General features: G+C 32.3%; 1 protein-coding gene across 2 annotated transcripts in view; it reads left to right on the forward strand.

The window, feature by feature from the left end:
* Positions 1–1,708: 1,708 nt before the first annotated feature.
* Positions 1,709–19,420, forward strand: part of LOC111062623 (nuclear receptor coactivator 5) — a 35,299-nt gene continuing 17,587 nt past the window's right edge. The window contains exons 1-5 of one of the 2 annotated variants that reach the window (XM_039427712.1): positions 1,709–1,885; positions 2,861–3,015; positions 5,848–5,955; positions 17,367–17,541; positions 18,995–19,060. In XM_039427712.1, coding sequence (XP_039283646.1) covers positions 2,871–3,015; positions 5,848–5,955; positions 17,367–17,541; positions 18,995–19,060 — 494 coding nt within the window. In that variant the 5' untranslated portion in view covers positions 1,709–1,885; positions 2,861–2,870. The remainder of the gene's footprint in view (positions 1,886–2,860; positions 3,016–5,847; positions 5,956–17,366; positions 17,542–18,994; positions 19,061–19,420) is intronic. The other variant, XM_039427714.1, reaches the window with a different exon arrangement.

Raw genomic sequence — 19,420 nt, forward strand, 5'->3', positions numbered from 1 at the left:
GTGGATTAAAACTTTGTTATTGCTTCTTCTTAAATTATTCAAAGTCATTGAAGTAATTTAATGTTTGAAGGATCGAATAGAAAAAATCTGATGTGGTACACTCACACTACTTTCCTTGCTCATTGATCTATAAGCCTCATTCTTAAACGAGGATAATCTAGGGGAATAACATTATGCCGATTGGCGGCTTAATAATTTTATTAAAACTACGATTATACTATTGTTATTGTTTTCAGAGTACATTTTCCTTTGTTTGAATTATGAAATCTAAGGATTTTTTAAAAGTTGTCAAAACAGCTGTTCTACAAATAAAATATCGACGTGTGTTCTTATGAATAAACTGCTCTACCCACCTACCTCAAGCACGAGAAGGAGGTTACAAAGTAAATTTCTCAAGAATGGGGTGGACCCCCTGTTAGTTTCTCAGGAAGGAAACTCATGCTAGTTTATAGAGCTGATATATAACTATACAGGGTATGAATTTGAAAAAAATCGGTCAAGTCATTTTTGAGAAAATCGTGAAAACATGTTTTTATTTTGCGATTATCCGCCATTTTTCTTAAGAATATTACGGAGCTCCTGCAATTTTCCAAGAAATGAGACTCATGTCAGTTGCTAGGGCTTATAAATAGCTATCCATGGTAAAAATTTGAAGAAAATCGTTAGAGCCGTTTTCGAGAAAACCGTGAATAACATGGTTTTTTAGTGATTATCCGCCATTTTTCACAAAATATTACGGAGCTCCTGCAATTTTCCCAGAAATGAGACTCATGTCAGTTGATAGGGCTTATAAATAGCTATCCATGGTATAAATTTGAAGAAAATCGTTAGAGCCGTTTTCGAGAAAACCGTGAAAAACATGGTTTTTTAGTAATTATCCGCCATTTTTTCCGCCATCTTGAATTGAATTTTATTGAATTTCTTATTGTCGGGTCCTCATGGTATAAGGACGTTAAGTTTAAAATTTCAAGTCAATCGGTTGATTAGGAATGGAGTTATCGTGTTCACAGACATACACACATACACACACACACACACACACACACACACACACACACACACACACACACACACACACAGACCAACACCCAAAAATCATGTTTTTGGACTCAGGGGACCTTGAAATGTATAGAAAACTTGAAATTTGGGTACCTTAATTTTTTTTGGAAAGCAATACTTTCCTTACCTATGGTAGTAGGGCAAGGAAAGTAAAAATGTATTAAGTAATTTAGTACTGTACTCTCTTGACCGCTTTGATTTTAGCTATAAATAGGGAAAAGATTACTCCTGTAAATTGAGAGGGATAAAAAGCATGGGGAGGGGATAAGACAAAATGCATACATTGCCTACAAGAGTGTATATTGGGATTAGAAAAGAACTCATATTCTTTTTTTTATCTTCTTAAAAATACTTTTATCTTTCATTTTTGAAGCGTGTGATTTATTGAATAATTATTGTGAACTAAAATAGGTTTGAATCTCGCGCATATACCGTCATGAAAGCAAGACACCAACTGAGAAAGTTGAAAGCTGAGTCATCTCCGAATATCGCATACATAAATAAATATCTGAAATCAACAGTAAAGCATTGGATTAATTTTTTTCTTATTTTTATTTCTATATACTTATAACTGGATATTTTTTTATAATCCAGAAGGTATTATTTGAAAATATCAAACACAATCTTTTATCAACGATGCTTCGATCTAGGAGACAGTGATTTGCCGACGACGCGACGACAAGAAAAATGGCGGATTGTTGACTATTGTTTACCGAAATTATTATTCCGGTTATTGGCAAATAATATCAATTTATTAGTAATTCTATCTATTAAAACACAGTTGAAACTGTGAAAATCCGTATACTCTTGCTGGCTGTCAGTTCTGGTAAGGTTTCGTAGTATATTTCACTTTTTTGTCAGTGTTAGGTTAAGCGTGGATTTTGGCGTTTTCCATCCTATATTGAAATTACAACGTTTCAATCCGTATTTTATATTAAACTGTAGATTCATTTTAAATTCAAAATGATATATCATAATAGAAATATTATGTCTCTTGAAAAATTTGCTTAGTTTTACATTTGAGTAACTCACCCAAACCAATATTGTTAGCTCATTGACTTACTAGCAAACAATGTAATTGGATTCTTTGAGAAATAAGTTTTGTTTAATATAAAGCTTGAACTATTATATTCTTTGAACTGACGTCTAATTTTTGTTAGTGAATAAACTTTTTATGTTCTTCTAATGATGTAATTACTAATAAATTGTTCAAAACAAGATATTTTTCTCAGGCCACTCTCGTATTTTGGATGTAAAAGTTTGTCGTCGGTCCCGGCTAAAATACAGTATACAGTTGTAAGGTCATGTCAAAGTTCCTGAAATTGATCAGTTGCAACCTGTAAACTCTGACACCAGACCTAAGCCAGCCAGGTCACTTTATATTATTATTAATTTTCAACTATCATGAAATCTGTAATTGATGTAATATGATATAACTTGAGTTATATCTTTCATGTAGGCCTATCATGACTCATAGTTCAATTTCTTGCCGATACGATTCATACCCAAAATGGCGTCTGATTGACTAATTATGCTTATACAAACATGTAGTATCGTTAGTGACCGGCTTCAGGTTGGCCTACAAACTAAATTGAGGCGGCCATGTTTATGTATCTATAACCTCGACCTACAACAATATGACGATTTGGACCCCGATCTTGAAGTGTTTGGTGAGTGAATCACGGTTCAGTTCTATAAACATTGCCCCCCTACCACTCTTATATTAGCAATATATTGTATATATTAGCACTATATTGTAGGTTGAACAGGAAAACTTGAAACTTTTGTTTCTACTTTTCAGATTTTGAAAAATGGGTGACGGAGAGTATGAAGGAGCAACGAAAATAATAAGAGATCCGAGCACTGTCAAGTCTCGAATTTTTATTGGAAATACTCCATCAAATGTTACTAAGAAAAATCTCGAAGATATATTCTCTCCTTATGGACAAATCATTGGTGAGTAGATACCGGGTACTGTATACTGATAACATTCCTTCAATATGTAGAACGAATCTTATGTAAACTGTTGCCTTCATAGACAAATTCCTAAACTATGCATGAAGTCACTGTACACCTATGATTTTTATTAAAAGCTACTTCAAGTTTATAAAATAGTAGAAGGCTCTCCGGATCATTTCCTCGTATCATCGGCTGGAACACTGCTTGCCAATCTTCAGGAAACAAGATTATAAACAGTCTATAGTCAGTATCTGTTTAGTTCGCTGTTACTGTTGAGAAGTCCCCAACATACCTTTCAGCAAAGTGGACATGTACACAGTCATATCACAAGAAGGAAGAATGACATCGATTTGCCTCATGCCAGACTGACTTGATCAAATAGCAGCTTCCCTGTACGTCCCCAGATCTTCAACAGGAAGCCGGTTTACTGTATTTCGGTGAGCTAAAGGAAAAGATCTTTGAGAGGGCACCTTGGGAGTAGCTTGTTTGGCATCCCACTCCCTCCATGAAAAAGTGATACATTGATGAAATGAAAAATACAAATTATTGTTAACCACTTTTTATTACTAACCTATATATTTCACAAAACCTGGTTTCATGACCTCACCATCTTTAGCTGTCTTGTTTGAAGATGTGGTTGGTGAAGCCCCAAAACCAGGCTCTGTTATACATATTGAATACATAAATTATATTAGGTTGATTCGCCATTGGTGGAGTCATGAAACCAGGTTTTGTTAAATATATAGGTTAGTAATAAAAAGTGGTTAACATAATTTGTATTTTTCATTTGATCAATGTATCGCTTTTTCATGGAGGGAGTGGAGTGCCAAACAAGCTACTCCCAAGATGCCCTCTCAAAGATATTTTCCTTCAGCTCACCGAAATACAGTAAACCGGCTTCCTGTTGAAAAATAAAAAAGTTAAATCTAGGTTCCCTTTTTCAAAAATGTTTACTCACAACATGTTTCGGCTATGATGTCATTATCAAATTAATAACTTGATACAAGCTAATAACATGTTTAGGTTATGATGCTATTATCAAGCTAATAACTTTACTTGATAATGACATCATAGCCGAAACATGTTGTAAACAATTACATGAGTTACATGAGTGAACAGTTTCAAAAAAGTACTTGGATTTTTATTTCTATATTGAATAAACTATAAAAAGTGGTTGACAATTTATATTAATTTTTCAATAAAAAAATCTTTTTTTAAGATTGATTTTGTCAATAAAGATTCAAACAAGATTTTGAATATGCAAAAGGAGCATCTGCTAACAACTATGAAGGTGGAAATGAAGGATATTATAGAGGAGACAACGCATTCAAATTCTATTCAAAACTATTATTGTTAAAACCATTTGAAATTTTCTCACAAACTACAAAAGTGCATATGTGTCTGAAGAATTGATGAAAGTCGATAAATAGTTAAGAGAAAATTTGCTTACAGTAAATGCAACAAAAACGAAATTTTTAGCCTTTTCTCTGACAGAACGGACGAGACCACCGGATTCTTCAATAATCCTGCATCACTGTGGAAGCACCAACAACCCGTGTGATTGCCCTTCAATTCAACAAGTCAATGAAATAAAATATTTAGGAACAATAGTGGACAACAAATTCAAATGGGACAGGCACATTAATCTATCAATTACCCGGATCAGGAAGTTTCTCTACAAATTCTATCAACTATGAGACATTAAAAACTGTTTATTTTTCTTTAGTGCAATCAATTTTAAGATACGTCATAATTATCTGGGGAGCTACGAATTTTATACATGTTGAACCTCTCTATAAACTTCAAAAACGAATACTAAAAATAATAGGCTTCAAGGAGAATCAATTCCCCACGAACATTCTTTTCAAGGACAGTAAAGTACTGAGTGTAAGACAACTCTACATCCAGTCTATCATCACGCGAATGAGGAGAAACAACGAACACATAAGACTGGCAGATCATAACCATCAAACAAGGCAGAGAAACACGCATTCAATAGTACCAAGGATGAACACTACATTCGGGCAAAGAAACTAAATATATTTGGGACCAAAAATTCACAATTCAATACCAAGTTACATTAGAGCAGAATTCAATAGACACAGGTTCAAGAAAAGTTTATTTTCATGGTTGGTTGATATTGGGGTGGAAAATTGTGAAAATTTAGTTAGACTGTAAATATTAAAACTATTTATTCTTCATTCTTCTCGTTACTGTTTTTCATTTTTCTAAAATAACCTTTCTTATTATTATCCTTAGTAGAATATTAATATTTATCTACTATTTTCATAATTTTGTTTGTATTATAAATTTTTACTAATTTTATTATAAAAAACTTTAATCCTATATCAGTGAATGAAGTTTGTAAATAGTAATTATAACACGCAATAAGCAACTAATTACTTATACCCCAACACATATAATTTATAGTGGGGTGTATATTTATTCATTGAAATTATCATTTATTCATTGTTGAAACACCGCTGATTTATGTAGTTACATTACAATACTATATTATCAATATTCTAATGTTCCATTCAATCTTCAATGTAATTAATAAGTTTTCATAATATGTGAAATTTGTTGCATAATTAGCTGTTGTACTGTAATTTATTGTACATTTGTGTATAGACCGGATTGTATTGTGACTTACTTGAATGAATAAAATAAATTTGAAAATTTGAATAAATTTGTTTACATTCAAGAATATTCTATGGTTATAATTCCCATTACAAACATCAAAATTGAATAAATTCACAGAATACTTTGATTTTTGTTTCATTCACTTTATCTATTAAAAACTAATTCAATTATCTTCATTGCTTTCAGCCATCGTTTTGAATCGAGGTTTCGCATTCCTTCAATTTTCCAACGAGGATAGCGCTAATAGTGCTATCGAGAAAGAGTGTGGGACCATGTGTGGAGGAAAGAAATTGGGTACGTTTATTTTTTCGTTTGTACTTCTATATTTTATATATCTATACTATTGAAATTAATACGATTATTACTATCGGCAAAGAAGAACATTGTTTGCATTGACTGTAACATTTCCTGTAAATTGTTTGTGATTCTTGAAGGCCGTTTTCACTCATTGGCCGACATTATTAATTCAACGTCATGCCTCCCAGAATGTCCTCTGATTGGCTATTTCTCATCAATCAGCAGCTTTAGCTGGGTTTTTGTTTGTGCGTAAATGCCGTCGTCGACCACGACAGGGTGAGGATCTTAGATTTGGTAGATTTCAATTTGTCTACGTAACCTAAAAGATTATGTTTTAATGGGTAGGTTGAGCTTATACTTTTTTATACTTTTAAATGGCAATATGTTGATATTATTTGAATTGTTTAATTCTTTAATAATAAAGACAAATAATGAAAAGTAATTTGATTTGGACAATATGAATGTCAACAATGCTTGTCGTCGTCGACTGCGGAAATGTCTAAATAACCTAAAAGATTATGTTCAATTATGTTTTAATTGGGGAGATTGAGTTTTTACTTTTTTATTCTTTTAAATGGCAATATGTGATATTATTAGAAATGTTTCATTCTTGATTAATAAACACAAATAATTTATAGTTATTTGATCAGCTGTTTTAGCACACTTGAAATTTAAATATATGTTGACAATATGAATGTCAACAAATATTATTATTATCATCAAATGAAAATCCAAATCTAGGGCCGGTTTCCAAGCTCGGGATTTAGCTAAGTCTGATGCCCGGTTTCTCAGTCGTTCCATAAACCGTTTATTCATTCAATAACTTTATTGAATCAATAAACATGAGAAATGCGTTTCTAGAACGCTCCATAAACTTATTGAATCTTAAAATCTCTTGATAAATCATAAGCCCGGTTTCTTAGTCGTTCCATAAACCGTTTATCCATTCAATAACTTTATTGAATCAATACATATGAGAAATGCTTTTCTAAAACGCTCCATAAACTTATTGAATCTTTAAATCTTTCGATAAATCTTAAGCCCGGTTTCTCAGTCGTTCCATAAACCGTTTATCCATTCAATAACTTTATTGAATCGATAAATATGAGAAATGCCTTTCTAGAACGATCCATAAACTTATTGAATCCATAGATCTCTTGATAAACTATAGTGCCAAAATCCAGTCTATAAATATTTATGGAATGGATAAATTTGTCAAATTTTTGGTTGCAATCAAAAAATTAAATTACAAAATAGAATTTAAATTAGTCTAGACCACCAGTATTTTAAAAACAAAATAGAATCAAAGTTGCACCATATTTAGCATTGATAGCCCTTATTTGGTGTCAGCCATCTTGTTTTGGAGACATCAGCCAAAAGATGTCAGTACCGTAGGAAATAACCTCACAACAAGCAGCATGGAATAAACATCCAAGATTTGGTTGGTAACCATGGTCACCAAAGTAACCTTGTATAAAGTTTGTTTACGAAAGTGGCTAGTGTGGGATCATGCCATGTTGCCACCAGATTCATTGAACAGGTAAGTTAAATCGTTCCATAGCTATGGATTCTATAAATATGTTTAAGAAACCATTAAAAGTTTATTGAATCGATAAAGTTATTGAATCAATAGCTATAGCGTTGTTTATTGAACGAAATAGTGCCAAAATGGCCTTCATCTTTAATCAATCGTAAGCTATACCCATTGTTATGGTATAGTAGCTGATACAGCACTTAGAATAGTATATAAGCTCTAGTAATTGAGATTTTTGTCTCACTTCTGTATTTTGGGCAGTCACTATGCCCGTTTGTTTCAACAATAAATCTTTTTAAAAAGGATGTCACGTGTTCCGTTTACTTAACTGTAGACGGACTTCAAAATTTTTACCTCCCTCAAACCGGTGATTTGAATAGAATATTACTATATTCTTCTCTCACTGCATCTCATGCCATGATCTTATATTTTATCGAATATTTATCTGTATTTTTATTCTCTATTACAGTTTTGTAATTTAGGCAGATTTATACTAATTGGTATTTTTCGACCTCTGCAAAATTCTTGCCACGGTCTCCTTTTTCTGCTATAATAAAAAATAATTCATGAAAAATGTCAGTACCGTAGAAAATATCCTCTAGCTTAAACTTCACAACAAGCAGCAAGGAATAAACAACCTAGATTTAGTTGGCTACCATATAAAATTTGTTAACAAAAGTGGCCGGTTTGGAATCATGTCATGCTGCCAGATTTATTAAACAGATAATCGTTCCATAACTATGGGTTCTATAAATATGTTTAAGGAACCAATAAAAATTTATTGAATCGATAAAGTTATTGAATCAATAGCTAAAGCGTTGTTTATTGAACGACTGAGAAACCGGGCACTAGACTTTAAACAGCTGGAGTCAGAAAATTGGCTTTCCAAAGCAGGGCGTAGTCGCAGCTTTTATAACAGTAGTCGTATTTTACAGTTTCTCATTTCTATAATTGGGAACGTTTTTCCATGACGAAATTAGACATTCCTAAGTAATTCAAAATATTCGAAACTTTACACTATTTTCTCTTTATTTTATTTTGTGTTTAGTTTTCTAGTTTTTCGAAATTTAATTAAAACGGGACTTTGACAATGACTGCGACTACGCCCCGTTTTGGAAAACCAATTTTCTGACTCCAGCTGTTTAAAGTCTAGGACTTGGCTAAATCCCGAGCTCGGAAACCGGCCCTTAATGCTGTAAATCACCCCGAAGACTTCTGCTACCGCAAATATTGACAACAGGGTAAACAGCTAGATGGAAATTCAGCGCTACTATTCAAAAATCATTTACCAGCCCGGGAATCGAACCCAGTACCTCCTATTGCTGGTCAGGAATGCTTAGGAGGTACTGGGTTTGATTCCCGGGCTGACAAATAATTTTTGAATATTAGCGCTCATTGAATTTCCATCTAGCTGTTTACCCTGTTGTCAATATTTGCGGTAGCAGAAGTCTCCGGGCTGATTTACAGCATTTAATTTAGATTTTCGTTTAATAATAATAATTAATTTTCTGTACCACCATCTGAGGAAGAAATTGTGAATCACATAAAAAATTTAAAAAATAACAAAGCAACAGGTGAAGATGGTATTGTGGCTGAGTTTCTGAAAAACCTAGGGCCCAATTCAAGAAAAGAGCTAGCCAAAATTATACAGAATATTTGGCTCACTGAAGAAGTACCAGTTGATTGGAAATTTGCTCTGATTCATCCATTGCACAAAAAAGGGGACAAAACAAATGTAAATAATTTTAGAGGAATTTCCCTACTCGCTGTATCATATAAGGTTCTATCAGCCTGTATTCTTGAAAGAGCGCAAAACCAATTGGAGCCCAACATTTCTGATTTGCAAGCTGGCTTCAGGCCAAACAGATCATGTTCAGAACAGATACTAAATTTGAAATTGATTTCAAAGTTGAGGAAAATGCGTGGAAAACCAACAGTTTAGGTATTTGTCGATTTCAAAAAGGCTTACGATTCAATCCACAGACCCACACTTTTCAAAATTCTTGAAGAAAAAGGACTAGATCAGAAAACTCGGAAAATGATGGAAAAAACATTTAACTAATACAATATCCAAAGTAAAGTTCATGGGAAAACTGTCAAACCCGTTTGAGATAAAGACTGGCGTCAGACAAGGTGATGGATTGTCTCCGTTGCTATTCAACATAGTTCTGGATAGAGTAATGGAAGAGTGGGAGAAGCAACTCAAAGAAAGAAACCTTTGGAAGCCAATCGCGCTTGGGACCAAGAAAAATAATTTACAAATACCTTATTTGGCTTTTGCGGATGATCTTGCAATAATGGCAGACTCGGGCGAAGTTGCAATAAAACAAATAAAAACTTTGAAAGAATGTGCAGAAAAAGTTTGCTTACAAATATCCTTCGATAAAACAGTGTTCACAACCACAAACCTAGAAGTTACCAGACTACAAACTAAATATGGAACAATCAACAGGGTTCCAGGTTTTAAATATTTAGGAGAGGTTATTTCGGAGAGATTATCACTGCAGGATAGACTAAAGAAAGCTCGTAAAGGCCTAGGACTGGCGCAATCCATTTACAATAAAAAATGCTTGTCTCTTTACACTAAAATTAGACATTATAATACAGTAATAAAGCCATCAATGCTATATGCCAGTGAGACCCTAAATCTCAACAGGAAAGCTGATCTAGAAAATTTGAAGAAAGAAGAAAGGAAAATAATTAGAAAAATTCTAGGTCCGAGATTAACTGAGAATGGTTATAGATTACAGAAAAATAGCACAGTTGAGCAACATTCAAATATTGTAACAGACATGAGAAAAAGTCGTCTAAAATTCTATGAATAAAAAATAGTAAAATATGTAGCTTCGCTTGCCTATGGAGGAGAATGGATTAGGAATGTTAAGAAAGATCTAGTTTTGGCAGGAATTACTGATGATGAAATTAAAAATAGAAATAATTTCAAAACAAAAGTGAACAAATGGGAAATTATTCCAGAGATAAAAGCACCAAGAGTTGGCACAAGATGGAGTGCAGAAAGAAAAGCTGCATTTTCTCAGAGAATGAAAAGCTGGTGGGCGAACAAGAAAACCGCCAAGTCTAATAAAAATCGATGATCATGATTTTACTCAGCGTCTTCCACTTCGGGAGCTCTACGACTAATAATAATAATAATTAGTTCATTAGCATTTGAATAATTGCAATATCTCAGTGATTTCCATCTGTAGATTGTCAACAATGCTTGTCGTCGTCGACTGCGGAAATTTACGCACAAACGAAAATTTACCTTCATTCTTCGGGTGTCATGAAGATCAATTTCGGCGGACAATCGAACTACTCTATTTACTCTAACTTTACTATTAATCAATACTTGAAATTTATGCTAATCTAATAACGTCATGACGATTATAATTATTATCATTGTTGATTGCAGTAGTCTCGACTATGTGAGCTCATATTATATCTAAAGCGAATTAATTCCATACGCCAATCGTGAATGTCGGCCTATTTATTTTATATTTTCTCACATCACTTTAACGGGAGTGCTGAATGATGAAATATATGCTAAAACCAACCCATCAAATTATCACACTTCTAGACGTTTTTAATGTGCGAGTCGAAATGTAAAATTTTGAACATTGAATCAATTTTGTGTAATTCATTCATTTTTAATAATCTTCTCATTCTATGTTTCTCAAATACACTCATAGAATATAATATTTGATGTCATGAATCTATCAAGTTCTCTGATAGTTTCATTATTTTGGAGTAAAGCTGGATTCGCACTCAACCGTGACAGTGAACAGTGGAAATATAATTTTCGCATGTTCTTATTGGACTATTCCCACTCAGCTAATACCTACTACTACTTCAGGCCCCACAACTAATTAATGACGTCATAACATGTAGATTGGTTCTTCCTAGATCGTAGTAGTTTATACTAGCTTATCAATGTAACTTTTGTTACTGTATCGATTTTTTATTGGATGAAATACTATCTAAATTTCAGATTAAAGACATTTGTATTTTATTAAATATAGATTTTATTGAAATGAAAACACTTTATTCTACAAATGCAATAATTTATCAATACTTTCAGCTTGATAGACATAGGCCTACCCGATTCAATGATAGAGCTATTGATAAACTCATTTCAACCAAAAATACTAGATAATAACCTGTATTAGAATCGAAGGAGAGGTAAATCAAAGATAAACCAAATTAGATGTAACTCTTTTTTAGGAAAGAGGCTCCAACAAACTTGAACACAATAAATCTGTGGTACAAAGAAACCCATCAGGAGAATGTTTTTCAGTTAGGTAAAACCTTTAATATTAGGATGTTATGGACAGTTTTAACACTTTGCATTTACTTTTTAATTTATTAGTTTAAAAGTTCTTTTACACACTTTATTTACACTGTTCTTCCACACTCTAATTATATTGTTATTTCACATTTTATCTACTGCTCTTTTACACATTAATTAAATTTTCCACTCACATTTTATTTACACTGTTCTTCTACACTTCATGTAAACCGTTGTTTTGTAGAATTGAAAATTCTACTCCTTCCTTCTTCTCGCTTGTATCCATTTTCGTTTCAAAGTTTCATCTTTCAAAAAAGAAAATACCGTACGGAAACTTTTGGAGTCTTGTTATAATTCCCGCGACAATTAGGTACACAACAGTCTGTATCCCATGATTTAAAACCCCAAATTCATTATTACTTTTCACAGTTTGGTTTTACTAATTTTCTAATTTACCATTAGAAGAATGATAAACAAACCATATTCATTGAAATGGAGACCGTGAAAATTGAATTTCTAATTCCAATTTGTTGATTACCATATCAGATGTGATAAGATAACAAGCATCAGCGCTCTTATTTCGCTTGCTTACCGCCAGTAGATCTACATGTGATGACGTCATAGTTTATTAGAGATTACTTGTGGGGCCTGAAGTAATAGTAGGTATTGGTATGAATTATACCATAAGAACTCATGGGAATTATATTTTCGTTGTTCACTGTTGTGTGGGAATCCAGTTCAAGATTGGGTGCTGTAAAGTTAAGTAGGATAAGGGAAGATTCCCACATATCAGTATCAGTGAACGTGTCCGGTACAGTGAAAATATTATCCACATAGGTTTTAATGGGACTAGTCTATTCATACTCGCTCGGCCGGGCTCAGTGGGAATAGTTCCATTAAAACTAATGGGAATCATATTTTCACTGTAATGTTTACTAGACTTATGCCCGATAATGATATTTGAACTAGGTCAAATCAGGTAGGTTGAGTCAGTTTACACACACATCGATTTTTGAACTTACGAGTGCAAAAATTGATGTGTGTGTAAACTGACTCAACCTACCTGATTTGACCTACCTGATTCTATTATATTAAACAGATGTTAACAAACAGATTATGTTTGTCAAGTTATGATCTGATAGAATTAGATAGGATAGAATAGGTAGATAGAATAGATAGGACGGCAAAAATCGATGTATGTGCAACTGGTTCTACGGTTTACAACGAGATCACTGAAACATATGATTTCTTTGACATTAGTTTCTATCGATAATTACAGTGCTCACTTGTAAACATACCCGGCTTGACCATGTTCATGGCTTACTTTAGATTAGATAAAGGCTGGAACGCACAACTTGGCAACGTCGCAGTCAAGCTCAGCTTCAGGCCGAGCAAATTGAATTCACTTGGGTAGACTCCCGACTAACTACCAGCTTTATGCCCTTTATCAAATACCAATACTGAGAAATTCAATTCAATGATAGTAGAAAAATATATAATATTAACTGATAGACTAATTTTAACTCTAGTTCTAGGAGTTTCAAGTATGATGCCTAGCTTGGCAATATATTCCACTGTACTTACTTTCTGTGTCTGTATTCCCTACGATCAATTTTAAGATCAAATGTATTCCATTAATAGATGAAAGTATTGAATAGTACCTTTTAAATGTAAAATAAAAATATGAAAGTCGAATATTGTTTTCTTTTTAAGAAACTTCTGAATTTAATGCATTCGCTTTGTGTGCATCTATAACTAACTATACACCGTAATAATAATCGATAGTTCAATAATATCTATGAAAGGGAATATATTCTACTACCATTTAGTTTTTGTTCTTAATAATATAGGTATATTAATTCATATTAAAACACATCATCAAGTACCCTACCCTTTATTATTATTATTATTTTTGAAACAAGACTTGTTTCAACTCATCTTTTTTTATTTAGTAAAAATGGCTTTAGATGAGTTGGAACTAGTCGTGTTTTGGAAGAAAAAAATACAAAGAGTTCGGTACTTGAAGATTTATATTTTGTTTTAATAATTTCAAAGTAGCCTTATAAAGAGAAGTGATAATTCATATTAATAATGAAGTTGCCATAAAATAATACAGATTGATAAAATAAATATTCTAACTTACAAAATGGCACTACCGGCAAAGAAAACTTGTGCGCCGGCAGTGAGTTCAAACAACTAGGTACAGAAAACATGTCAATAGAAAGAAAAAGAGCTTATTCAAACCACCAGAATAACTAAAATTATGGAAACCAGGTCACATCTCAATACTTACAAACGATAAGACAAAGTAACAAAATCACAAGCAAGTGACAAACTCAAAAAGGCCAATTCAAGGAAGCCTAGACAATAATATCTTTTAAAATTTATAACATAAGAATGAAACATTACATAATGAATATAGATAATTTAAAATAAACATTTATCCTAATCCAACCCACTATAAGATTCATTATGGATTTTGTAATTCTATTAATAATGAAATCAGTTGGGACTTTATTTATAAACAAGTAACACTGATATTCAAACTGACGTCTACATACACTTAAGCTGGTAAAGTCAATATCAAATTGTAATGGATTGGAGGGACGCAAATTATATGGATTATTCCTTAAGTTGAATGTATCACTATTCTTATTAATAGGTTATTTAAATAATTAATTGCTGGTATAATTAAAATTCATTCAACTTTGTTCATTAACTCAATTATATCTAGGCATAATAGTATACAACAAAATTCACAGAATAATTTATATTCAATAGCAATAGTTTAATCTATCTTTACATATCTTTGTGGGTTCATAATCACATTATTGACATAAATTAAATACTTACTATCCCTACTAACAAATACAAATGATTTTACAATATACAATAATACAAATGATTCTACAATATACAATAATACAAATGATTCTACAAACTACAATTTTTCTAAAAAAAAAAAAAAAATGGTGTAATGAATCTATGCATATCAAATAAAGCATGGTCGGCTTGAACCACACGTTGCCATATTGATCATGTTCCGGCCTTCTATCTACAGTAGGCTGTGCCATGTTCCAATGTATCGACCGAGCTTAGTGAAACCGCTTCATTACACTGGTACTGATATGTGGAAATCCAGCATATCTATTTGATAATTGTCTCTAAACTTGAGGCTATTGAAACTACAAGCATCTATAACAATGAATGTAGAAATCATCTTACAACTACAGAAAAGTAAAAGTAGTAATAATGATAATTATTATTAGCTTGGGATGAGAGTGCAATCAGAGCGGTCTCAGCAGGATATGTAAAGACCCATGTATATCCATACCCTTGTAAAGGTGCATTTTCGTTTTTTGCGTAAATTTCCGCAGTCGACGACGACAAGCATTGTTGACATTCATATTGTCCAAATTTCAAATGTGCTAAAACAGCTGATCAAATCACTTTTCATTATTTGTCTTTATTATTAAAGAATTAAACAATTCTAATAATATCAACATATTGCCATTTAAAAGTATAAACAAGTATAAGCTCAACCTACCCATTAAAACATAATTGAACATAATCTTTTAGGTTATGTAGACAAATTGAAATCTATCCAATCTGAGATTCTCTCCCTGTCGTGGTCGACGACGGCATTTACGCACAAACGAAAACCCAGCTTTAGATCGCTGGAACTTGGAACGCCTGACTGCTCTATGTGTGCAAACAACTTTAACGGGGACCACTGCAGTAATGTTGTAGTTGAGTGTTTTTGATCTTGCATAAGGGTAACAGCTAACAACAGAACAAGTGAGTTGAGCATGTGTGTCATCAGCGAGAGGCTTCGAAAAAACTGTTTTACAACTGCTTCTAACATAAAATGAACAACAATAACAATAAATATTAACCACTGGAAAATTAATAATAATAATAATTTCTCTGGATGTTGGACGACACATCCAGAGGAGTTTATTCATAAATTCATACATACATTACATTATATTGCCTATTTTTCAATATAACAATATTCAGGGTTTAGAAAATGATACCTCACTATATAATATATGTGTCGAGGTTATCATCAAATTAATACTAATTTATGCTACAACAGATAATACAAAAATTCCAAAAAATCTAAAACTATATCTATTACCCTAAGCATCACCTAGTACAAAGATACTAAACCGAGGTACTATTTTCTACCTATAAATTACCTTATTTAAAAAGAATACTACTTAATATCTACTTAAATCTAAATCCTACTTACTATTAGTTCCTCACTACTTTGTATCCCAATACTGAATAACCAATGTCTAATTTTTCTTTTGAAGCTATTGAAATTTTCCTCTCCTTTGATTTCTAATGGTATTCTATTAGATATTGTAGGCCCTAAATATCCTAGTGATCTTTGCCCAAATGCTATATTCATCCTTGGTACTTCTTGGTTGTAACGTTCTCTTATTCTAGTATTATGGCTATGATTTATGATATGGTTCCTATTTTGATGTTTTTTCGTATACCTTAATAACAACAATATATACAATTGCCTAACGCTGAGTACTCTATTTTCTATAAATAATTCTACAGTTGGAAACCGGATTTCACTGTTTCCCATTATTTTCAAAATGCGTTTTTTAGTTTTAAATAATGGATCTATAAAACTAAAGTTAGCCGCACCCCAAACTAACAGACCGTACCTTAAAAGAGATTCAACTAATGTTAAGTATACAGTTTTTAACATTTCTTTGTCTATGATACGCCTTAATTGATAGAATTTGTATATAAGCTTTCTTATTTTGGCAGTTGTATATGTTATGTGCTTGCTCCATTTCAATGAATCATCTACTATTATTCCTAAATACTTTATATTGTCAGAGCGTTCTATTAGTGGGCAATTACAATAAATTATTGTTACTAATTATACTGATAAGAAAATAATTCAACTAGAGCAGCGAAAAAAATTAACAATAAAATCAAAGATACATAAACCCAACCTTGACAAATTTTGTTCGAGACCCATAGCTGTGATGCCACACCAATGTATGACGACATGTGTGTATAGACATGTTCAACACACTTGTCCTTTCGTTTGTGGTCACCCTCATGGCTTGTGGCTGTTGATATTTCAGACGTTGAGCATGCATAATAATATCATAAATCTGAATAAAATTATTCATTGGTTATTATTAGTTGATGGTAAAGTTAATTGGAGTAATTTTTTTATTTAATGGAGCTGACTTCCTAGGGAGTTTTTCTGTTTTTTAGTCCCGAGAGCGAAAAAGTGACACTTTAGTATTATGTTCCAGGAAGTAAAGTAAGTACTTTAGTAGGTGGAGGAAAAATAATTCTCGTATCCTCTAATGCGATTATTCATACATCGTCTTTTAGAGCTACTAAAACTATTGAAACGAAATAAAAATTATCAAATACCCTTTATTTTATTATTGAAGAGTTGAAACTAGTTGTGTTGTAATAAAATAAAGGGGGCTGATAATTTTTATTTTGTTCCAACTTAGGAAAATTCCATTTTCACTGTTCACTGTTGTATGGGAAGCCAACTTAATGATAAAATGTTATCATATTTTTCTCATAAAATTTCAGACGTGAAACATGCAGTGGTGTTCAAGAAGAACCGAAACGACGATAAGGATCAGGATCGTGGTGGGAGAGAGAGGTCTCCGATAAGAGAGAGAGACGACATGAATGAGCGAATGCCGATGGGGGGATTCAAGGAGCAGCCGTTTAATAGACACGAAATGGTTATGCGTAACGAAAGGTAAACTATCATCTCCAGTGAGGCTCACAATATAATGGCGGTATTTGATTAACATTTGTTGCTATCCTTGTCTATCACCTTTGTATCTTATTAATATCTACTTCGTATCATCTTCGCATCATCTTTGTATAATCTTCCTATAATGAGGTTCACGTTATAATGACAGTATTTGATTAATATTTAATTTGTTACTATCCTTGTCTATCATCCCACAAATCTGATAGCGCCATTCTTTTCTACATCCGCAACGTTGCGATCGTTTTTAAACAATTTAGAAATATAAATAAATATTAAATAAAATATTTCATCTTAATTATGAAAATTTATTATTGCGAAATATATTTTCTAGACGAATAAATTTAGCTTGATAATTGAGAAAATTCATATCAATGGAGATTTGGAAGATTTTGTCAGGTCATGGAGAATTTCTTCACTGCTGTTCTGGTATATGCGATTGCCTTCATTTTCTCTTATGTAACTGTCACATTCGTCTATATCTTTTGGAAATCCGAAATGTTTATGAAGAAATTGTAGAACCAGAAAGTTGTTTATCTTTGGCTCTGCAATTTCTTCATAAACATTTCGGATTTCCAAAAGATATAGACGACTGTGACAGTTACATGAAAGAAAATGCAGAAAATATTGTCGAAGGACCAATCGCATATACCAGAACAGCAGTAAAGTTCTCAATAAAATTCTCCGTACCTAACGTGAAAAATATAGCTTATATTTTTCAAGGCGAAATCTCAAGCATACGTGATTCTATATGACTTATTTGTGATATTAGGGGGACCAATACATAATTGGAAATTCTTCGGTAATCCATTTCAATTTCAATTGAAAGTCATATCAGAATCCATTTTTTTATTACATAGATAGATTTGAAGATCAATAGATCTAAAATCTGATACAACCTTTAAAAATCTTTCAATCGATATCCAATATTGAAGATGTTGATGGTGGATGATGGCCTGAATATTTCTGTACAGTGACTTCCAAACACCAACATAATAAAATCCTGTTGATATGGTAACAATGGAAGAAGATTATCTCTTTTGTCACATGGCAGACAAGGATAGCGAACATTTAATCAGATGCTGACTTTGAAGCTTGAATGTCAATAAATGATTTAATTGTGGGTGTCATTTATTTTCGGGGTTTATTCTATCAAATTATTGATCATAAAATTACGTATTACATTCTTGTTCCTTTCTTGTTATGAAGATTTTTTTTGTATAGCAGATATTCGCTATTTTCGGGTTCCATTGATCTAGTTAATGGTGGGATGATACATTTTTTTCATGATATATTCAATTTTATTCAAATTCATATCAATTAAGTCCCGCATCATTGCATTTACTCCAAATAACTTCTGGATTTTGAAATTACCAGTCAAATGAACTTACAATCTCTATTTGATCTTATTGATTATTTATTTTGTTTCTATATTTAGATTTGGACCAGGACCAGGATTCGGGGGAGATTTTCCAGTAACAGATTATCCAATGGGAGTTGGAAAGTGAGTAAAGGATTTTTTTACAAATGTCTTACTTTTAGCACAGTAATTAATTATGACTTGTAAAACTGAAAAGGTTGAGAACTTTAAGAGAAAAGCAGTTGACTGATTTTAATGTTCAAATAGGTATGATAAATGTATAATTTATAAAGTCATTTGGTCGCAGTACTAGAAATTTCTAAAATGATCAGAGAAGAGCTAGTGATAAACCTCAAAGTAAATAATGGTTCACAATACTGTATTAATGCTGTGACACCGGTGTATAAAAACTAAACATTTAGAGCTTATTACGAACAACGTGGGGGATCTTAGTTTTTTATGAATAACTTGTTTGTTTTTATGATAGATGCGATCAATAAAACA

This window comes from Nilaparvata lugens, chromosome 5 (assembly GCF_014356525.2).
Source record: "Nilaparvata lugens isolate BPH chromosome 5, ASM1435652v1, whole genome shotgun sequence".
Taxonomy (NCBI): Eukaryota; Metazoa; Arthropoda; class Insecta; order Hemiptera; family Delphacidae; genus Nilaparvata; species Nilaparvata lugens.